Raw genomic sequence first — 22,490 nt, forward strand, 5'->3', positions numbered from 1 at the left:
GGGGCCACAGACCCGACCTCCTGGCAGAAGCATCTCTGACATATACTGGGATGGTGAGGGGGGAAGACAGCAAGAAGGCCAGGGCAATTCAGGCACACCAGCAGGAGTCAATCCGGTGCTGCTGCTGGGACACCCAAACTGAGCCGAAACAGCTGCTGCACCATTTATGCCAGAGATGGGGAACCTGTGGTCTGCCAAATATTGTCACACTTCAGTCCCCATCAGTCCCAGTGAGCATGGGCAATGGTTGGAGATGCTAGAAGCCAGCAACATTTTGGGGGGGGGCACAAGTTCTCCCTTGCTGGCTTATGCCAAGTTGGTTAGTTTTTTCTCTTCAAATGACCTCATGCCTCTTTATTCTCTTCATCTTTGTTTAGCTCTAAGGGACCAAAAAGGAGAAATAAGGACAATGTGGCAAAAACTCTTCTTTCTCTAGTTCCCTTTAAATGCCCAGGACAGTCAAAATTTTACTAGACATTCACAAAAGTTAATTAATAGCTATGCACAGACCTCCAACTGTGCCAAATTCTGGGGGAGTTAATCACTACTGTTTTGCACTAAAAATTAACTTCCCTTGGCCAACTATGTAAATATATTACTGTCCTGGAAGATTTTGGAAGACTTGTCTGGTAATTGCTTGACCCTTCCTAGTAAACTGAAAAGACAAGACAGTTGCAGCCAATTTCAAATGTGAAAAGAGATATATGATCCTTAATAGTGATTCTATCTTGTCTCCCATGCTTTGAAACTGCTAGGCACAGACATGCAGGGTTATGAGGGGAAGCACTGCCAGTTTTCTTGCCATCTGAATCAGGAGAGGCAGTAGATGTACTGTGGGCAGTGACAGACTGAACAAGGGCCAATAAACTATGATGGAACCCTGATAAGCTGAAGGTACTAGGGACACATACTTCTCATGTCCAGGAAACGGAAAGACAGCCAGATTTGGATCGTGTAGCACCCCTGCTGAAGGAGCAGCTACATAGCGTAGGGTTTCTCCTTGGTTCACTTTTGTTGGAGGTTCAGATTGTGGTAGCAAAGAGCATCTCTTCCCAGCTATGGCCCTTCAAAGAACAAGACAACCTGCTATCAGCTACCTGGGTTCTGATGATTTCATTCAGATTATTGCAGTTTGCCTATGTGGCGCTGCACTCAAAAACAAACTGGAAACTACAACTACTGCAGAATGTGTCTGCCAAGTTATTAAGTAGGGCAGTGATATATGACCTGGTATCTCTGATCCTAAAAGTTCTGCATTGGCTGCCTCTGTACTACTGGGTTTCAAGGTGTTGGCAACTGTTTGTAGAGCCGTAAAAGACTCAAGGTCCAAATATCTGCAGGATTGCCTCCTCATTAAAATTGGGGGTGATGAGAGAGCCAGAGGACTCTGCTTCTGATCCCTGCCAGAATTCATGGTGAGAAGGTGCAGAAAGGCCTTCTCTGTGGTGGAAACACAGCTTTGGAATGATCTTACCCTAGATTTTTTATTTATATAGACATTTACTTTGACAATGAGATGTTTAATCTTTAGTAATAGGAGTTAGTGTTTTGATGATTGATGATTAGCAATCCTAACAAAGTCTACTCAGAAGTCATATTGAATTGAAGACAAATGGGGTTAGAATTATTATTTCATTTTAAGCTTGTGCATGTTTTTAATTCATTTTCACTGTATTTTGCCTTACTGCTTCTTGTATATGACCCTGAGATCCTTTGGATTCATAAATACCATAAATAAATTAATATTGCCAGTTGGAAATGGTTTAGAACAACCCTGTAACACAGTTCTTTCAGATTATATCTCTTTTGCATGTTGGGGGGTAGTTATTTATTCTTTATTTAAAGGTAAAGGTAAAGGTACCCCTGCCCGTACGGGCCAGTCGTGACCGACTCTAGGGTTGTGCCCTCATCTCACTCTTGAGGCCGGGAGCCGGCGCCATCCGAAGACACTTCCGGGTCACGTGGCCAGCGTGACGAAGCTGCACTGGTGATCCAGCACCAGTGCCGCACACGGAAACGCCGTTTACGTCCCTCTATAAAGCGGTCCCTATTTATCTGCTTGCACTTAGGGGTGCTTTCGAACTGCTAGGTGGGCAGGAGCTGGGACTGAACGACGGGAGCTCACCCCGCCGCGGGAATTCGAACCGCCGACCATACGATCAGCAAGTCCTAGGCACTGAGGTTTTACCCACAGCGGCACCCGCGTCCCTATTCTTTATTTATTTCCATTTTAATTCTACCCTTCCTCCTATGAGCTCAAGGCAGTATGCTTGGTTCTCCCACCCACGCTGTGAAGTAGGTTTGGCTGAGACATAGTGATTTGTCCAAGATCATGCAGTGAGTTTCGTGGCACTGTGGGGATTTAAGGCTGAAAGAGTAGCATACAACAACCTTGTAACGTTGCCCACTGTTTATATCCCCACAATGCAGGTTGGGAGGTCAGGCTGAGAAAATAGCATTCAACAACCCTGTTGTGTCGTCTACTGCTACCATAGCCCTGTTGTAATTGGGGAGATAACCACTGACAAGAGAGTGTCTTTGAATAGGAGGCAACAACATAGCACAATCAACATTGCAGGTCAGAGGTATGGTTGATATGGATTTTCAGCCAAAATCCCTGCATACAAAACAGCCCACAGGTTGCAGCAAAGGGTCATTTATTCAACTTCTCCACCCCCAATCTGAACATAGCTGTCAACTTTCAGATTTGAAAATAAGGGACCAGCAGCCTCACCTGTCCCGGGGACAGTCTACGGGATATCTGGGATATCTAACAATCCGGGATAGCAGTGGGAAGCAGCGGGAAACGGCGCTGGAATAAGGGAATTTCCCGCAAAAATGAATCTGAAATCCTGCATTTATCTGCATGCAAAAGGCTTCCATGCACATGGACGGGCGACTTGAAAGGGCTGCATTCAGGGGCGCCGACTTATAAAAAATATTGGGGGGGCCCATACCGGGGTCCTGCCGCTGGTTCGCTCGGGTAGCCGGGAGAACGCAGTTCGAGGTGGCGGTGTTGGGGAGAGACCCTCGCTCAGGGCGCCACTAGACTTGGCGGCCGGCGGTCTATCTGGGGGGTTTTGGAGCGTATTTCGGCGGAGCGATTGGGGAGGAGGGGGCTTGTTGCCGGATTCTTCAGCTGAGCCGGAGATCCGCTGCTGGGGGTCCCTGGGCCGAGTTGTGAGCACGGCCTGCTGAAGGGAGATCCAGCCGATTGCGCGACGGGGACGGCCGGGGCTCTCCGGCTAGGGCGCACGGCTGGCTGGCTGGCGAGGGAGCAGGTGGGGAGGAGGCGGGGGTCCTCACTCTCTTAGGAAACGCACCCGCGCGCCTGATTGCCACGAAGTCCGAAGGGTGTGTGTGTGGAATTAAAAAGCAAAAACGAGATACGGGCAGGGCAGGCAAAGAGTTTTCTGCAAGAGGATGGAGGGCAGGTTGAAGAGAAAATCACTCAGGATGAGACAGTCAAATCAGCCATGATAAAATGGGCTCAGGATATTGGGTATAACATCATGTTTGAGGACTGGGAAAGGTTATGGACCACCGGAATGAAATTCACGGCATGTAATGCCTTGAAGGAAAATATTATGAAAATGATTTATAGGTGGTACATGACCCCAGTCAAGCTTGCAAAAATATATCACCTGTCTGATAATAAATGTTGGAAATGTAAGGAGGCTGAAGGGACATTCTTTCACCTCTGGTGGACTTGTCCAAAAGTGAAGGCCTTCTGGGAAATGATCTATAATGAGTTAAAAAAGGTATTTAAGTATACCTTTCCCAAGAAACCAGAGGCCTTCCTCTTGGGCATTGTTGGCCAGAAAGTGTTAAAGGATAGAACTTTCTTTATGTATGCAACTACAGCAGCAAGAATACTTATCGCAAAATATTGGAAGACACAAGATTTGCCCACACTGGAAGAGTGGCAGACGCAATTGATGGACTACATGGAACTGGCTGAAATGACTGGCAGAATCCGAGATTTGGGAGAAGAAACAACGGAAGAGGACTGGAAAAAATTTAAGGACTATTTACAAAAACAATATAAGTTGTATGAATGTTAAAAATTTACACGATTCGGAAACTATAGCTTCAGCAATTAGATTTGGGAACCAGGAAATTATATTTTAAGTAAGAAAAGGTCAAAATCTAAGGTAATACAATGTTTAATTTAAGATATAAGTAACTGATGAAAAGTATGTTAAATTTAGAGGTATAGTATTTGAAAAGTACAAAATAAGGTACGAAACAAGGTAATAATTTGCTGATATCTTTATTATAAAGAATGCAGGGTAAGGGAGATGCGAGGAAGTCCAGTTAGTTATATAAAAAATGTGTTGAATGGTTGGTTTTCTGTTCTTCTTTTTCTTTTCTTTTTCTTTTTCTTTTTCTTGTTCTTTTACTTTTTTCTTCAGTGTATGTTTCTAACTTTGTATTTGAAAACTTAATAAAATATTTATAAAAAAAAAGAAGAGAAAATCCTTTCACTTTTCTGGGGCGCAGGGAAGTCTCAGAGCCGGAGGTTGGGGAAGGGACCCCCTTTGCTCTGGCCTCTTCTCCCGTCTTAGATTCGCATGGGGGTCCCCGCCCGAGCTTGCCTGGCCACCGGGCCACACAAGGGCCGCGCTCTACGCGGCGCACCTTGCTAGCCGCGCAGCTGTCCTCCGCGGCTGCGGAGCGGCCCTGCGCCGGTGCCCAGCCCCTCTGGGCGCCCGCTGCGCTGCCAATGACAAGCAGGCGACGTCGCGGGCGGGGAAGGCGTCGCTTTCTTTCCCGATCCTGCATCCTCCCAGTCTTCCAGCCCTTTTTTGGGTTGGAAGCTCGTCTCATTCGCCCTTCTCCTTTCTTCACCCTGCGCGCAATTTTCCTCCCTCGTCTCCCTCCCCATTTCTCCTTCCTTCCTTCCTTCCTTCCTGACTGACTAACGGGCTTGGGCTCGGGCTCAGGGTCGGGCTCGGGCAGCCACAGCGTCGGTGGTGTTGGGGATCGGCGGCGCGGGGGGATGGCCCTCCCGGGGGAGCCGGCGCTGCTCAATGGGGTTGCCAAGGAGACAAGCCGGCCGCCCCCTCCCCCGGCCCGGCGCCCCCCGCCGCGCCGGTGCCCGTTATCGAGCTGGTGCGCGCCGGGCGCCCTATAAAAGCCGCGGACGTGCCCACCGCCGCCCGAGATTATTGGGGGGGCTGAGCCCCCCCAAACGAATTTTTGAGGGGGCTCGGGCCCCCTCAGGCCCCATGGAGTCGGCGCCTATGGCTGCATTCATGGGTGTAGCCAGGATTTTTGTTAGGACGACAGGACCTCATATGTTTATTGATTTTTATTGGGGGGGGGGCAGCTACACCCTTGGCTGCATTCAACTACTTAAGAGTACACCTTAAATTAGAGGACACGACCTTGGGTTCATTATCTCAATAGAAGATACTCTGAGTAGGACTAAGAGCTCCTGCTTCTGTCTGTAGCCTTCAAGTTTTGGATTCCCCCACTGATTTCTATAAAGACAATTCTAGTTTCACCCCGGGGAGAAGAGTGTAAAAAAGAAAAAGGCGTTTGCAAGCAAGAAACTTGATAGTCCACTTCCCTATGCCTTGCCTCTCTCTTAATTCAAACCCCGCTTTTGCACTGTGCACTGGAAGTGAGTACAGGAAGCCCGTTCCAACCCCAGAGCAGCAGGAAAGGAGGCGCTGTAGAATCCGACGCATCCTACGTTTCTTAGCTTCAGACCATTCAGCTCCGGCAGCAAACCCGGAAGTGAGCGGGCGTCACGTCCGGCGGTTCCCCGTCACGTGACTGCCTTAGAAACTGTGGAATATGGCGGCGCCCGTGTCTCCGCCGTTGGTGGCGGAAGAAGGGCCGGCGAAAGTGAGGTAAGGAGGGCTCTGCGGAAGGGTCTGGTCCCCCTTATGGGGAGCTTCCCGCACGGAGGTGGAACCGGAGGTGGCGCGCGCTCGCTCGCTCGCTCATACGCTCGTCTCAGCTCCCGGTTCCCACACGTGGCGCTTTCGGGGATGAGGAAGCGCCACACAACCCCTCCCCCCCCCGACCCAAGCGTAAGCTGGGCTGCTCCTGCTTCTGGTAGTGGAAGGTTGAGCTGGGCTTCATAAGGGCGGGAAGGTTTCTGCAGGAGCCGCTGGAAAGCCTGACATGCTGCGCGTGCTTCAGGTGCTGCTTAGCTCCGAATGGGTGGGATTAAAGTGTACCTGGGGGAAAGCCATGAGGCAGGCAGATGTCATTTGTTGTGATGTGAAGGAAGGGGGGGGGGCGCCGCGGGGAACGTATAGGTAGGTGGTGACTTTTGAAGCATCGCTATGGCTTGAAGCGAATCCAAAACCCTTAATGCTTAGTGAAATTGCAAAATCGTTAAGCCTTTATAGAGAAAGGGTCACGGATCCGATACAAGAAAGCGAGAAAAATAACTGTCCCTTTTATGTGGATGCCGTTAGATCTTTGGTATGCAATTAAAAAGACACCTGAGACTATGCCAACTGTTGCAAACTCAACAGTAAAAAAGTGTTAAAGGAGTACAGTACAGTAACGTCTTCTTAAGGATTGGCACTGGGAAGTTTGGTACATGTTAAAACAAAGACATTGTACTTCTATACAGTGGTACCTTGGGTTACATATGCTTCAGGTTACATACGCCACTAACCCAGAAATAGTACCTCGGGTTAAGAACTTTGCATCAGGCTGAGAACAGAAATCGTATTCTGGTGGCGCGGCAGCAGCAGGAGGCCCCATTAGCTAAAGTGGTGCTTCAGGTTAAGAACAGTTTCTGGTTAAGAACGGACCTCTGGAATGAATTAAGTACTTAACCCGAGGTACCACTGTAGTTGGTTGGGGAACTGCTGTTGAAACATTTCTTAGACTTCATAATATGTATACATTTTGAACTAGAAATTGTATAGAACTGACAATCTGTGCCCAGTTTTTCTTTCTTTTGTTTATTATTCGTTTAGTATTTTCCTCCATTTCTTGGTTGGAATAATAAGCTTGCATTCTTTCTTTTTTCCAAAAAATATTTTGTGGCAAAATATTAAAACAAGTAAATTTAAGTGGTTGCAATTCAACTTTAATATTAATGGCTGCAATCCCAGCAGCCTTTGAACTTTGAATAAATATGAATAGGATTTTGACATAAAAGAATCAGTTTACAGGGCAATCTCACCCATGTCTTCACCGAAGTCCCACTGGGTTTGTTGTGATATACTTACCAGTTTGCATTTCTTAGTGCAGAAAGTATTGATCTGATGTGTGATCTTTCCTATTCTAATTAATTCAAGAGGGTTCTGGGGGCTTCTGTGTGTGAAAGAAAAAAGCAGGTGGTTCGTGATGTTTGGGTTATTCCTTCAGAGAAGCTGAGTACAGCTGGCTTAAATTCTTATCTCTTCTGTCAAGGTAATGCTGACTACAAAAATAGGCCAGGAGGAGCCCGGGTTTCACTTTCTCTTTCTATCTCTTTTCCTTCTGGTGTGGTGTTCTGTACATAGTATGCTTGGTGTTAAGGTTTAGACTTATAAGTTATTGTAAGTTTAAGTTAAGTCTGCTGCAACTGGATTTCTTATGGACTACATCCAATCCTGGATGTAGGATTTGTGACCATTATGCTCATTTGCCTTCAGTAGCAGTAAAGCTCTGCTAGATGAAATAATTGTCTCTGGTCTATTTTTGAGAAATTCTGCAACATGTTTAAGTTTTTACTTGGCTAGCTATACATCGGAGTTCTGCTCTGGATCATATTGAGTAGAATTCTATGACAATACTATCAGAAAAAATGACATTTGTTTGTTTTAATCTAATAAGAAAACATTGTTATAAATGTTTGTATGTTCAACACTTGAGAAATCCTAGTTGACTGTTAGCTGGCCAATTACTACAGAAACAAAGAAGAATCTTTTTTCCATTTTCAGCCACAAAAAGTACAGAGCACTTTTGAAGAAAGAGAAACGGAAGAAAAAGAGACAAGCACTAGCAAGATTGAGAGATTCAGGTAAAAGCTAAGTTGATGAATGGCACAGATTACTTGTGAAATATGAGCTAAATTTCAGCTCTCAGAAGATGGTTGTTATTGGTATTCAGAAGTGTTTAAAAATGTTGTTTTAGATTGAAAAGAATAGGTAATTGTTTTTCATTACTTGTCAACAAGGCTGCAGCCTCTTCATCTGATCATAGGTTGGGAAGTGTACCGTATTTTTTGCACCATAACACTCACTTTTTTCCTCCTAGAAAGTAAGGGGAAATGTCTGTGCATGTTATGGAGGAAATGCCTACGGGTGGCATGCCTACGGATTTTCCTCCTCTAAAAACTACGTGCGTGTTATGGTCGGGTGCGTGTTATAGAGCGAAAAATACGGTAATTCATGACTGTGGCAATCTTGAGAACATAGGCTCTATGCATGCACTGAAGACTGCCTTGGACCTTAGATTGTGTAGAATGCAGTGGTTTGCCTCATGGCAAGGGTAAGCTATCTATGTTATATATTTAAAACGAGGTACCCTTTTTTCTCTTCAGAAAAAGGAGAGAAAGATGAACAGGTTTCTGAAAAGCTAGAAGATGACGACCTAGATGATGAAGAAAAACAACTCGAAGAGGAAAGGTAAATTAAAATTATATTTAATTGGCAGCTCTACTCTATGCATATTTACCGTATTTTTCGCCCCATAAGACGCACCGGCCCATAAGACGCACCTAGATTTTTGGGGGGGAAATAAAGGAAAAAAAATTTATTTCCCCCCCAGGTGCGCTGCGCTACACCAGGAGCTTGGGGCGTGCGGAGCTCAGCGCGCCCCAAGCTTCTGCGTGCAGGCAAGGTCTCCGCTAGCGTCGGAGAGCCGGGCGCCTCTCCCAGGGCTAGCGGACTCCTGCGCTAATCCAGAAGCTTGGGGCAAGCTGAGGTCAGCGCGCCCCAAGCTTCTGCGTGCCGGCAAGCAGTCCGCTAGCCCTGGGAGAGCCGCGGGGCTCTCCCAGGGCTAGCGGATCGCTGCGCTATACCAGGAGCTTGGGGCGTGCTGAGCTCAGTGCGCCCCAAGCTTCTAGGTGCGCGCAAGCAGTCCGCTGCCGCCCCAAGCCTGGCGCACCCGGCAGGAGGTCCCACCGGGTGCGCGAGGCTTGGGGCGGCAGCGGACTGCTTGCGTGCACCTAGAAGCTAGCAGTCCGCTGCCGCCCCAAGCCTGGCGCACCCGGTGGGACCTCCTGCCGGGTGCGCCAGGCTTGGGGCGGCAGCGGACTGCTAGCTTCTAGGTGCGCGCAAGCAGTCCGCTGCCGCCCCAAGCCTCGCGCACCCCCTGCCGGGTGCGCCAGGCTTGGGGCGGCAGCGGACTGCTTGCGCGCACCTAGAAGCTAGCAGTCCGCTGCCGCCCCAAGCCTGGCGCACCCGGTGGGACCTCCTGCGGGTGCGCCAGGCTTGGGGCGGCAGCGGACTGCTAGCTTCTAGGTGCGCGCAAGCAGTCCGCTGCCGCCCCAAGCCTCGCGCACCCCCTGCCGGGTGCGCCAGGCTTGGGGCGGCAGCGGACTGCTTGCGCGCACCTAGAAGCTAGCAGTCCGCTGCCGCCCCAAGCCTCGCGCACCCGGTGGGACCTCCTGCGGGTGCGCCAGGCTTGGGGCGGCAGCGGACTGCTAGCTTCTAGGTGCGCGCAAGCAGTCCGCTGCCGCCCCAAGCCTCGCGCACCCCCTGCCGGGTGCGCCAGGCTTGGGGCGGCAGCGGACTGCTTGCGTGCACCTAGAAGCTAGCAGTCCGCTGCCGCCCCAAGCCTCGCGCACCCGGTGGGACCTCCTGCGGGTGCGCCAGGCTTGGGGCGGCAGCGGACTGCTAGCTTCTAGGTGCGCGCAAGCAGTCCGCTGCCGCCCCAAGCCTCGCGCACCCCCTGCCGGGTGCGCCAGGCTTGGGGCGGCAGCGGACTGCTTGCGCGCACCTAGAAGCTAGCAGTCCGCTGCCGCCCCAAGCCTCGCGCACCCGGTGGGACCTCCTGCGGGTGCGCCAGGCTTGGGGCGGCAGCGGACTGCTTGCGCGCACCTAGAAGCTAGCAGTCCGCTGCCGCCCCAAGCCTCGCGCACCCGCAGGAGGTCCCACCGGGTGCGCCAGGCTTGGGGCGGCAGCGGACTCCTTGCGCGCACCTAGAAGCTAGCAGTCCGCTGCCGCCCCAAGCCTGGAGCACCCGGTGGGACCTCCTGCAGGTGCGCCAGGCTTGGGGCGGCAGCGGACTGCTAGCTTCTAGGTGCGCGCAAGCAGTCCGCTGCCGCCCCAAGCCTCGCGCACCCGGTGGGACCTCCTGCCGGGTGCGCGAGGCTTGCAGACACTCGCCAGAAGCAGGGGGAGCCCTCCCGAGGGCTCCCCGTGCTTCGGGCGACAGGCTGCCGCCCCAAGCCTCGCGCACCCGGTGGGACCTCCTGCCGAGGGCGCGAGGCTTGCAGGCTTTCGCCCCATAAGACGCACCCCCGATTTCCTCTTCATTTTTGGAGAGGAAAAAGTGCGTCTTATGGGGCGAAAAATACGGTACTTAGAATAAAGTTCCAGTGGCTGATATTCAATGAAATGTGATGGAACAAGAGGATGCCCCTATGATATATTAACATTGCTTAGCTAGCTCAATAGACCAAATGCAAAGGTGGTGGGTTGGATCCAGACTTTACTTCCACCTTCTTGTTGGCAGAGGTAGGGTGACTTTTGCCAATTCCGTTCTCCCCTTCCAGCCCACTGCTGTTGTGCAAGTGAAGTGTAAAGTTGCAGTGTTTAATTGCCTGTTTTAGGCCATAGTCCAAAACTTTGAGGAATTACTCTGCTAAATAGTCTTGAGGCTGCAACCTTATTCATAGTTATCTAGGGATACTCTCCATTGAACATAGTGCTTTAAATGCCAAGTAAACATGTATAAGTTAGCACTGTATGAATTGGAGCCTGTGCCCCCTAGCTCTTCTGAGGCCTTTCTTTAGAGGTCCGCCTTTGAAGATTAGGTGAGCAACTACACAAGAGAGATCCCTGGAATTCTATCCCCAGGTTGCTTAGTCTGACACCATCATTATTACCTTTTAGACACCAGGCCATGTTTCCCCCTGGGTGCCCAATCTTATTAGTAATTAGCTTATATGGTTTAGCCATATGGCTGCTACTTTACTGCTGTGCTTTTGCTATTTTAAACAGTACTTAATTTGAATATTACTATTTTAAATAGAAAGGCAGAATTATTATTTTTTTAAGAAATAAAAACATAGTAAGTTTGATGACATTCAGTGATAACCCAGGATTCATCGGATTCTATTTGCAGGCAGAGGCTTCATGAGGAGTGGTTGCTGCGAGAAGAAAGGGCACAAGAAGCTTTTAAGATCAGGAAAGCAAAAGAAGAAGCAGCAAGAAAACGTCAAGAGGAGGAAGAGGTGCAGTATATGCTTTGACTACCTTTTTGGAGCAGACATTCTAAACATAAAAATAATTACTGAGGTCTTTATTAAAAAAACAACACCACCAAAAAGCAATGGTTGTGTGAGAGGACTTCTCTCTCCAGCCACCCATCACCTCCATCTGTCTCTGCTGGAAAACCCTGCAACCTGCTGGTGCAGGGTTGCTGGAGGAGCTGCAGGGGGGAAATGAGAACCAATTCTGTCAGAGGTGACTTTTCCACTGGCAGATGGACAGTGTTAGATTTCACACCTTCATTTTACCTTTGACTAATTTTGGAAAACACAGCACTAAAGTATAGTGCTTAAGGCTGGCTTATTTCTGGGAAAGTTTTCATCGATTGTTGGGAGGCTGATTTTAAATGATGAGGGCAAAGTTGGACTTTTAAGGCTCGTTCAGTTCTGTGTTAACTGTAATCTGCAATGAAGGGGGGGCGGGAAGAAGTTAACACACACCTAATGACCTATGTTGCTTTCTTCAGTATCTCAAAAAAAGTAGTAGATAGGTAGCCGTGTTGGTCTGCCATAGTCAAAATAAAAAAAATCCTTCCAGTAGCACCTTAAAGACCAACTAAGTTAGTTCTTGGTATGAGCTTTCGTGTGCATGCACACTTCTTCAGATACACAAAAAAAGTAAGTGGCAAATTAGTTTACATTTATCACTTATTGGTTAAAGCAAGTAGCAACTAAAATTATTTTATTTGTTCAGCCTTCATGGAGATATTTAGCATAATGCCAGTCTCTGTTTGTTTTTTTAAAGCAAAGAATAAAAGAAGAATGGGAGGAACAGCAAAGGAAAGAGCAAGAGGAGGAGGACCGGAAAAAACAAGTGAAGAGAGAGAGAGAGGTGATTCCTGCTCTAGGAGGATAAAACACAGTGCATATCCTCTTACAGTAATAATAGGACTAAAAAAAAAGTACAAAATGACATAGTGTTGGAACACGAGGGTTGAAAAGTTTTTCTTTCTGTGCTTCTGCATAACGTTGTAAATGGAACATGCTATGAATAAGTGAGGCTGCAATGCTATACCTGCTTACTGGGAGTAAACCCCATTGAATTCAAAAGGATTTACTTCTGAGTAGACATGTATAAGAAAGCACTGTAAATGTAGATGCACCCTTCGTTATTCAGGGCAGCATATAAGTTGCTAATATTATTGCTGCAGTATCTTGCCTTATTCCTAAGGCTCCGGGCAAATGCTTGTTATTTTTCATTGTTTTTAAAAGGCACAGGAAACAGAATGACAAAATAGAATCTCCCCTGAAATGTTCCATGAATGCTCCCAAATATTTTGTGCCCTTTGGCAGCCTTCTTCACTGCAGCTGGCAATTGTGATTACACTTCATGAGGGAGAAGGGACACAAACTCTCAGCAGCTATTCATACATTTGTTGGTAGCTGCCGCCAGGCTAGCCTTCCCTACAGTTCTGCAACTGGCAGAGGGAAGGGTTTCTTGTGACTATTGGGCCAGTCCTCACACACAGAATTATTGTTGGGAGGTTCTGGGCACAAGCTATGAATTCTTATGTTTAACAGTAGTGTAATCTCTCTAAGAAACTATAGCAAGTATACGTATACTAACTTCTTTTTAGAACTTAACTTCACAAGTAATTTTACTGCTGCGATTCCTTAACCATTTTTTCCACTCAAAGATGTTACAGCTCATCTTTACCTGACTCATTCATCAAGATGTATCTTTTTCTATAGCTTGCTGGGTGTGGGAAGGAACATAATATAATGCTTTCAGCTTCTTGTAGGTTAATTTGTTGAATGCCTTGCTCAGCATATAGAGAGCAAATGGTGATCTTAATCATGGAATTGTAGAGTTCGAAGGCACCCTGAGGATCATATAGTCCAACCCCCTGCAATGCAAGAATATACAGCTGCCACACATAGGGATCCAACCTGCAACCTTGGCATTATCAGTACCTTGCTCTAACCAACGGAGCTATCCAGGCCCATGACTTGCCTCTTATTATGTTGGGATTTAACTGGTCCAGAACAATCATCAAATGAGATTATGAAACTGTTTTAGTTGACCAGCAGTTTGTGTAATGTATAGATAGCAATCTTGACGGAGTACTACTCCTAGTATCTTTTGAAAGTAGATGAAATTGTTGGAAACAGTCCATTCCTTACTACTTCAGCAAAAGTATGATGTTGAGGGAAATTGCCACTTTTAGCTTTGATGGAAGTAATAATTTTATTTGATTTTCAAAACTTATATATCCCACTCTTTGTCCTAAGACCCCTGTATGTCACTACATAAATGACAAATTTACCATGAACTAGAAACCATCCATCAGTTCCTTTAAAATCTAGGTGTTCCTCTACATTGAAAAACCTAACAAAAAGGACATGTCTTCAGCTGGTGCCTGTAGCGAAACAATGTTGCCACCAGCCAAATTTCTAGGAGCATGTTCTGTAGCTGGGATGCTATTTCTAAAGATGTTCATTTACTGATTCATCAGCCCCCAAACTTTCTTTGATATGGGGAAAGGTGCTGCCTTAGATAACCAGGTCCACAGCTGTTTAGGGCTTTCTGCAGCAAGACTGGAACCTTGAATTGGGTTTGGCAGTTAATTGGCAGGCAATGCAGATCTTCAATTGATATTATAGGGTCCCTAGGCAGCATACCCAACAAGTCTCTGGTGGCCTCATTTTGCACTAGCTATATCTTCTGAACCACCTTTCAGGGCTGCACCAAGTTGAATGTGTTTCAGTAGTTTAAATGGGAGGCCACTGCAGTTTGAATCACAGCCACAAGACTACCCCTGTTGAGGAATATAGGCACTCTGTGCCACTGAAACCACCTTCGCTTCCAGACAAGGTAGAATCCAGGAGTACACCCTGTCAGTGATCCTGATCTTTCAGAGGGAATGCAACTCCATCCAGAACAGGCCACCTACCAAATCTGTGAACTCAGAAACGGTGGCGGAGCTTCATGCTACGGAACTGGGGGGCAGAGAGCAGGTGGGGGGTGGGGCAGGGAGTGTTGCCTGTGGGGGCGGGGGGGGCAACCACGATGGCACCCTGCCAAGATCGTGCTGCCGGGGGCAGTGCACTCCCCCCGCACTCCTCTTCCTCCGCCAGTGCTCAGAATTCAGCTTCAGTTCATTGGCAATTATCCAGCCCATTACAGCATCTAGACATTGAGAAACGAAGGGGGAAGATGTACAATGGAAATCAGTGCAAGCTGACAATTAAGCCAAAACAACTGTGTGTATGTCAGGGGAAATATATTGTTGCTAAACTTGGGTGACTGGGTTCCTAAGGCACTCCTTTCTGGTAGTCCGATAGAAACCGCAAAGCTGGTTATTAATTCTCCTTACTCTATTGGAAGCTTCCTTTTTGCAGGCTGGACTTTCAGTACGCTGGTACCCAGCTTGAATACATACTGGGGAACTGAACTCTAGTTACACAGACTCTGTCCCTCTCAGACACCACTGCAGTGGTGGCAGCCGGTGGGCCTGGGAATGTTTGACCTTCTGGACATCACTGAGTAAACTGTTTCAAAACCAGGTTCTAGGCACAATCTTCACAGCAGAGTCTTTGGCATCAAATCCTTCAGGAGAAAATTCCATGTGATAAGAAACTAGATGGTGAATCTGGGCCACTCAACTCAAATAGAAGTTGAGAAAGGTCTTCAAAAGATGTATGCCTATGCTAAATCACTTGCAGGACTGGGCTGCTGTCTTTATTTGACTTGCAGATACTTGGAAATTGAAAGAATATGGTAATAAATTTTAACCTTCAGTTCTGTTTGCTCTTTAAGCTCTTTGTGTCAAAATTTTGCAATTGTGTCAAATAATGGGGGGAATTATTTAAATGTAACTAGAATGTTTTCTACATTTTTCTTTGGGCATTCTTAGTAACATGGAAGCTTTTTCCAGTTTTATTTGACAAAACTAACAGAACATAATATAAAACCTGAATATTATGGTCTTGACTGAAGAAACCAGATGATGTCTCCATTCAGGGTTTTCACTAGTCCTATGTTTGCACCATTTATAGGAAGCTGTGCAGAAGATGTTGGACCAGGCTGAAAGTCAGGTATGTTTAGAGCTTTTGAAAATGGATCACTGAGCGGCTCTTCTTTCTGGAGAACAATGGCAGCTTGTTCTTTCATATGGGTTATGTAATTAGCTTGTATCGCACCATACGTCTCTCTTTAACAGATTATACAATTCCTGACACAGGCTTGCCCTGCAGCTTGCGATGAATTTTGCCAAGAACTAGACTGTGTGGACCTCATCCTGGTCCAAAAATATGCTTTTTATTTTCTTAAGAATATGTGCTCAAAATCAACATGGAGCTGTTCGGTATCAGTCATTCAGAGATTCAATGCAGTCCTGATATATAATTTTTAAGAGCTGACGGACCATGAAGATGCTCATAAATTTGTTGATGTGACTGAATTAGATTCCTGTGCTTTAAAGTCTCTCTGAAGGTCAGAGGAGAGGGATTGTACAGGTTCTAATGGTATAGAAAAGGTGTTATTCTCTTTGGAAAGAGAGTTGCCTTCTGCAGTGCGTAAGTGCAGTGCCCAGAAGTATTTTAGCACTCTGCATACACTCAACAGCACTTGCAGTTGGGCTACAATTCCATGCTCGCTTTCCTGGGAGCAAGTCCTGTTGAATTTAGTGGGATATACAAGGCCTGTTGAAGCTTACTGGGATGCCTAACAAAAATTGTTCAGTATATTCAGTGTACAAGTATGCAAAGTTTCACACTTGTAAGTCAAAGTGTATGTTTTTAGGGTTAACCCTCTCCAGTCTTTTCTTTGGTCTAGATTTCAATATTTAAAGCAGATTATAGTATTTCCCTAAACTGTTTGGTGACGTTCCGTTTCAGTGGCGAAATTGTTTCTCCCCACCATCTTGCAATTATAATCACTCCTATTTTCATAAATTGAATTTATTCATGACCAGTATTCAGTTTGTTAACATATATAATGTTCTTGTTTTCTATTTTAAAAAAATCCAGGTAGAAAATGGAACCACCTGGCATAATCCAGAGCCCCCAGAGAATATGGGACGTGAGAAAGATTGTGCCAATTGCCCATTCTATATTAAAACCGGAGCTTGCAAATTTGGAGACAGGTAATTCAATTCTATATGGACCTTTTAAAAATATGGCTTGCATTTTATTTTGCTGGGGGCAGGGAATCTACAGGTGTATTACTGTTTCAATACTTCAGTTTAGCTCTCATTTTCACACTGTGATAGGAAAGAGATTTCTGTTTTTTCATGTTTAAAAGCCTGTGAATGGAAACACCTTCCATTCATGGAGGGGGAAAATATAGGATCTAAGTTGCTGTTTCTTGAACTGTTCCATTTTAAATGAAAGATCTAAATAACGGCTACTGCTGCTTGTATTAGAGTTCTAGTTTTTAATTTCCCCCCACTGCATATTAAGCCCATACAAATTAGGAAAGAAGGACTGGCATAGCTAAAGGAATAAATGATGGAAGTAAATTATAGCTGGGGAGAACTAAAATCTATGTTGGTGCTTGTGTTTTTAGCTTCACTGCAAATTCAACCTAGATTCTGAAATTGAGAAACTGCATTCAGGGTAGATTAATAGAGTTTTTGGCAAAAGGGAGATCTATCCACCTAGGTAATTCACACCAAAGTACGCCTCTGGCAGAAATGGTGACTCCAGAAAGCCCAAATGCTTGTCCCCATGCTAGCTAACTAGACCTGGGGGGAATGTTACTTTCACAAGTCACAGCTGAGACATCAAAACAGAAAACTGCAAGCTAGCGTCAGTGAATTTGTGTGCAACGTATCCAGCTTTGTACTGAATTCTTTGCTTCCCTAACTTTTCAGACAGATTGCTTGGGTCAAGAGCCTACAAGTTGCACATTATGAAATAGAATTGGGCAAGAATACAATGCATTATTTCAATTTTTATGCACTTCTTTTATACAACTGTTTGTATGGTACATAACGGATCTTAATTCGGGCATGGGCTGAATGTTCCCCATGCTCAGTCTATACTAACCTAAGTTTTTGAATTCAAACCTTATAAGGTGCCTTGAGAACTTTTTATCGGATTGCCTATGCATATGAGGGACTAAGTATTTATACTAAAGTGCATAATATATGGCTGCAGCTTCAGCAGCTGGAATAAGTGCTTTCTTTCTTTCCTTCTTTAAGATGTTCGCGGAGGCATAACCATCCAACCTCTAGTCAGACACTCCTTATTAGGGGTATGTTTTTCACTTTTGGGATGGAGCAGTGTAAAAGAGATGACTATGACACAGATGCAAGCCTGGAGTACAGTGAGGAAGAAATGCACCAACAGTTCCTAGATTTCTATGAAGATGTACTTCCTGAATTCAGGAATGTGGGAAAGGTTATTCAGTTCAAGGTAAAACGCAAAATACTGTTTTGCTATTCCCTTAAGTAATTGCGGGCCGAGATCCAATGTAATGTTAGTGCAAGAAATTTGAGAGCTGATGTTGGGCAAGTGGTAGCCCACAAGCTTGAGGTATCACCAAGTATCATAGTGGTTGTGCTTGGGGTCTCACAACAGCTTTTGCAAGCACAAGACACTCACTGTAATTCTTGTGCTACTCCAGAACAAGGCTTATGCTAGTGGAATGACTGTTGTGTGAATGGGCTGTCACATTTGGAGATCATCCTAGGCATTCCTAATTTCCCTTCGTATGCAGATGTGGAGAGTAAAAAATTGGGGAGGAAGCAGTTAAGACCAGGATCTCTACCATGAAACACTCTGTGTGTTCAGTGGGGGTGGAGTCAGAACAAGTCCCTCTTAATTCCTTAGTTTTTCACACATTGCGTTTCCATTTTGGCTTCATTGTTGTTAAATAAATCATGACATGGTGTAATATGTCATGTGTTGTTATTCATCTGAGGTTGCATTTTCCAAATCTTAAGACCTGCTAAGGAACAGATGGTTGTTATTATATCCCCATATGTAAAACCACAGAATTCAAAGAGGGTGTACTTTTCTTTTTCCCATGACTGTATAACCCATTAAATCAAGAGAAAAGTAACACTTCTTACTTTGCGTTATGTGAGAGCTGTTTTGGAATGTGCAGTTGACGAATCACAATGGTAGTTCATGGATTCCACTCACACAGCACATTGTTCTTCAGGAAGATGGGCCTAATGCCAGTTATTTTTGCAAAAATCTAGCTGAACCCTGAAGTGTGCGTTGGTTAAACAGAAGGGCTAGGTATCAGTTCTTGATAGTGACAAGACAAGATTTTGAATTTGACATACCTAGAACTTGAAAACATTACATACATTCCAAATTGAATATAGCCCCCCCCCCATGTTTGTTACCCAGTCAGCTTGCTCAGCTTGGGGTACAATAAGAGATTGCACTTGTGTGCGGTTTTTAAAATGAAACTAAAACAAGTAAGACATAACAACAACAACAAAACATGCCATATTCTCTGCTCTCCCACCTCCCTAGCCCTCAGTGGTACAGTTAGATTACAAATCCATTAAGAATTATTATGCTTATCAGTTTTGTTTTGTTGTGCAGCTTGGAATAATTGGAAGGAGTTCAGGTGTTTTGTTTACCCACTCCAGTGGAGATAAAGATCATCAGCTTGTTGCCATGATGCGATTTGATGTTCATATATCAGTTAGGATAGCCATATCTGTCATAGCATGGGTGATAATCTGTCTGTCCTGTGATTGTTATTAAGACATGAAAAACGGCTACCAAACCATGAAAGAAAGTGCATTTTGTGTGCTATAATTAAATAAGGTATCTTGTAAACCACTCAACTAAAGCAGCTGTGTAAGGATACAAAGAAACTGCGCTTCCTTAAGTTTTAACCTGCTTTTGATATAGGTGAGCTGCAACTTTGAACCTCATCTTCGAGGAAATGTTTACGTTCAGTACCAAACGTAAGTATTTAAAATTTAGTAGTTGGTAAACTGAATGAGAAATCATAAGGAAGGTTTATGTGGTATGGGTGGGTATATTGGTAAAGCTCTTTCCCAGGAAAGATGGCTAATTCTCCATATTGATGCAATATCACTTGATTGAATTGTATTGATTTTATGAGGTTCTAATAATACTTTTTTATTTTTAAAGAGAACAAGAATGTCAGCAGGCTTTTGCTTTATTCAATGGTCGATGGTATGCAGGTCGGCAGCTTCAATGTGAATTTTCTCCAGTAACAAGGTGGAAAACAGCTATTTGTGGTAAGTCAGTGAAAACCTCCAGCTCTAACAGCTGATATCTTTCAGCCTAAATGTCTTTCATGTAATTGAATTATACATAAATTATAATTTTAAAGTGAATGCAACTGATAGGGTGTTGGCCCTATCGACACATTGGATAGTATCTTATTTGAAAGATCCCGTTCTGCATTAAGTAATAAATAAGTTTCCACACCTTTGAGTACATCAGGAGATATCATGTGTATTCGAACCCACCATGCTACACCTTGGCATCACAGTATCAAGCATTTCCTATATTCAAAAATACAATTGTGAAACAGGGATTGTACCTATATATATATATACACTATACAAGACACAAGATAGCACCTATGAGAGATGATGCCAGGGCCCAGCAGTAGCAGCTGTTTCTGAGTCAGTGCATTTGCTAGAGCTGCTGGCTTCCACGCCCTGAATATGGTTCACTGATACCTCTGGTAGGGATGCCTGGGCCACACTGAGCTGTCTGATACAAGTTGATGGGCCTTCCGCTTGACTGCCGTGTGGTTAGACAGAAGCAGATATCGCAGTTGCTAGAATACACCTAAAAGTGAACAAGATCATATATGACTCTGATTCAAACTTGCCTTTCTGTCCATGTGATATCAAGATAAGGGGCAATATCTAGCTGTGACTTCCAGCTTAGGCAACAGACTTCTGCTTGCACCAACGGGATTTGCTCTTCCTCTCCTGCACCACTTTAAAATCTGCAACGGGGACAGAATCCAACTGTGTCTTCAAATGCAACATTGATTTCCTACAGTTATTAAAACGAGACATGATCCACCCCTTTCACCCATACATCTGTGATAAAAAATATCATGCAGATAAAAATAAACATAGAAGTGTCCACTGAGTCTATTTAGCTTTCAAATGTTATAATTACGGTTGTCTTCAGACTTTGATAATCAGTTTCAAAATTGGTTTTCAGGTTTGTTTGAAAGGCAAAAGTGTCCAAGAGGGAAGCATTGCAACTTTCTTCATGTGTTCAGAAATCCAAACAATGAGTTCTGGGAGGCCAACAGAGATATTTATAATACCTCGGAATGGACCAAAGAGGCAAGTAAATATTCAGAAAGGAGAAATAGAGCGGGATACCATGAAAACTATTACAGCAGGTCAAGAAGAAGAAGTAGTCAAAGTCCAGATCACGCTTACAGCAAAAGAAACGGAGACTCTGAAAGGGAAAAGCGTTATCACAAACGTAAGAAAAGACAATTTCCTGAGAGGTCACGAAGTCGTGGAAGGCGACGGTCACGCAGTAAGAAGAGGCGAGGCCGGAGTCGCAATAGGAGCCCAACCCGTAGCCGTAGCAGAAGTTCCTCTCGGTCGAGAAGTCGAGGTAGAAAACGATCCAGCAGCAGAGGCAGAAATAGTTGAATTTGTTGCTGAACTACTTTTCAAGATACTTGTGGATATAAAAATTTGGTGCTTACCAGAGCTGTTGCATACTAGAGACTTGTCTGTGCCCTAGAAATAGAGCTGATGTGGGCTATCTTTATTTTTGGCAATGATTATTTAAGGGAATACATCTCACAATATTCAAAACTTGTTTACCCAAGTATTTGTTATTCTGTCATGGAAATCTGGTGTTCTTTATAAATCCCTCCTCCTCATTCTAATGTAAACAGTGTACCTTAGTTAAGCAATTGTGCCAAGGTTCTACCTATCTTTTTGTTTAGAAATTTGTAAATAAATTCAGTGCGTGATTTTGTTTCTTAAAATGGCAAAATAACTTTTTGGTGGATGGGATACAAAAAGCCCTTTTTAAAAATTATTTAGAACTGTTAGGGCTAAGGTGGGGGCAAAACTAACAAGGCATGGTTCTTACGCTGCAGCTATCGTCCTTTGTTTGCACGTGAAATGTTTTGGTATACCAATTCAGGGAGTAGTTCAAAACAAGCAACTTGGCTAATGTGTTTGGTCCAAGTGGAAGGCAACAGAGCACACGATAAAACACATGTATACATAACCACATCTTTCTGGATCAGCATAACCTACTCCAAAGTGTAAAATACAGCTCTTATTTCAGGGGGTATTGCTAGGAACAAATGAGCTGCTGTGTGTGGAGTCAAGAGGCTGTGTTTTCTAATGTATTTTTTTCTTGCTTGCAAGTATAGGAAAAGTTTAGTATTACTGGCCTCTGAAGACGTGTTTGTTGTTCTGATATTGGAATACAGATCTAAAGCACTAATGTGCATCCTCTTATATAAGACGAGTTACTGCAATTCTTTAGGTCTTTATCAGAATTGGGAAATGGGTTGCCCAGTTTTAGCCCCGCTTCAGACACCTATTCTTAGCCATATGGATTCCTGTAATTATTTCTTGTAATTTGCAGGATCCACCTGGGACTCTCTTCTAAACCTTCAGATCCCAAGTCATGTATCATTCAGATTAAAACACTGTGCAAAAGCATAGCTCTCAGGTGTTTTAGTGCAAGTGTTATTCTAATGCACTAGCTTTAGCAAACATCAGCTGTGAGCAGACAGTCTCTTTTTGGAATGTGGGTTTCTAGATGTTCAGCCAGGGGTAAAAAATATTAGGTTGAGGGGAGCTTATGTGAAAGTTATTGAAAGCTGTTTGCCTAGAAGCATTATTCATGGCTTTCTGGTGCCTGGAACTTACTGTCAAAGGGGTTTGCAGAAGCCCTATTCAGCTGTCTTATGTGATTACAATTCCAAAAGGGCAGAAAGCAGGGATGTGCTTCCTGATTCTGCTCCTTCCATCTCATCATATTTGGCAGTGGAGAGCTGCTGTAAGGTAAGTTTGTGCAAGTTACAGACATAAATGTATGCAGAGTTCACATACAGCAGTTACCCAAACTACATGAAAGGTGTATAGACAGGGCCAGGAACTGAAATCCTGCTCCATTTCCATGTGTAACTGTGAGCTGGATA

At 44.9% G+C, this 22,490-nt stretch overlaps 1 protein-coding gene and 1 long non-coding RNA gene across 2 annotated transcripts; one reads left to right on the forward strand and one right to left on the reverse strand.

Annotated features, from left to right (window-relative positions):
* Positions 1-336: 336 nt before the first annotated feature.
* Positions 337-5,685, reverse strand: LOC310706404. The gene is made up of 3 exons (XR_014525840.1): positions 5,587-5,685; positions 912-1,064; positions 337-377 (listed from the first exon to the last, which is right to left on the reverse strand). It is a non-coding gene; the product is annotated as an uncharacterized lncRNA (long non-coding RNA).
* A 45-nt stretch (positions 5,686-5,730) lies between these two features.
* On the forward strand, positions 5,731-21,094 carry ZRSR2 (zinc finger CCCH-type, RNA binding motif and serine/arginine rich 2). Its single transcript, XM_083502026.1, has 11 exons — positions 5,731-5,861; positions 7,902-7,981; positions 8,504-8,588; positions 11,254-11,362; positions 12,144-12,230; positions 15,398-15,436; positions 16,370-16,485; positions 17,545-17,758; positions 19,220-19,275; positions 19,466-19,575; positions 20,525-21,094. The coding sequence occupies exons 1-11, from the start codon at positions 5,806-5,808 to the stop codon at positions 20,971-20,973; spliced, it is 1,401 nt and encodes a 466-aa protein (XP_083358152.1). The 5' UTR covers positions 5,731-5,805; the 3' UTR covers positions 20,974-21,094.
* The last annotated feature ends 1,396 nt before the right edge of the window (positions 21,095-22,490 follow it).

Source organism: Podarcis liolepis, assembly GCF_965112155.1.
Source record: "Podarcis liolepis genome assembly, chromosome: 4".
NCBI lineage: Eukaryota > Metazoa > Chordata > Lepidosauria > Squamata > Lacertidae > Podarcis > Podarcis liolepis.

What these genes read in the sequence shown, in the direction of transcription:
- ZRSR2 (XM_083502026.1), top strand. Translation starts at nt 5,806, where the DNA reads ATGGCGGCGCCCGTGTCTCCGCCGTTGGTGGCGGAAGAAGGGCCGGCG. An exon ending in AACGTCAAGAGGAGGAAGAG is followed by an intron (nt 11,363 to 12,143) that starts GTGCAGTATATG and finishes GTTTTTTTAAAG; the next exon opens with CAAAGAATAAAAGAAGAATG. An exon ending in GTGGAAAACAGCTATTTGTG is followed by an intron (nt 19,576 to 20,524) that starts GTAAGTCAGTGA and finishes ATTGGTTTTCAG; the next exon opens with GTTTGTTTGAAAGGCAAAAG.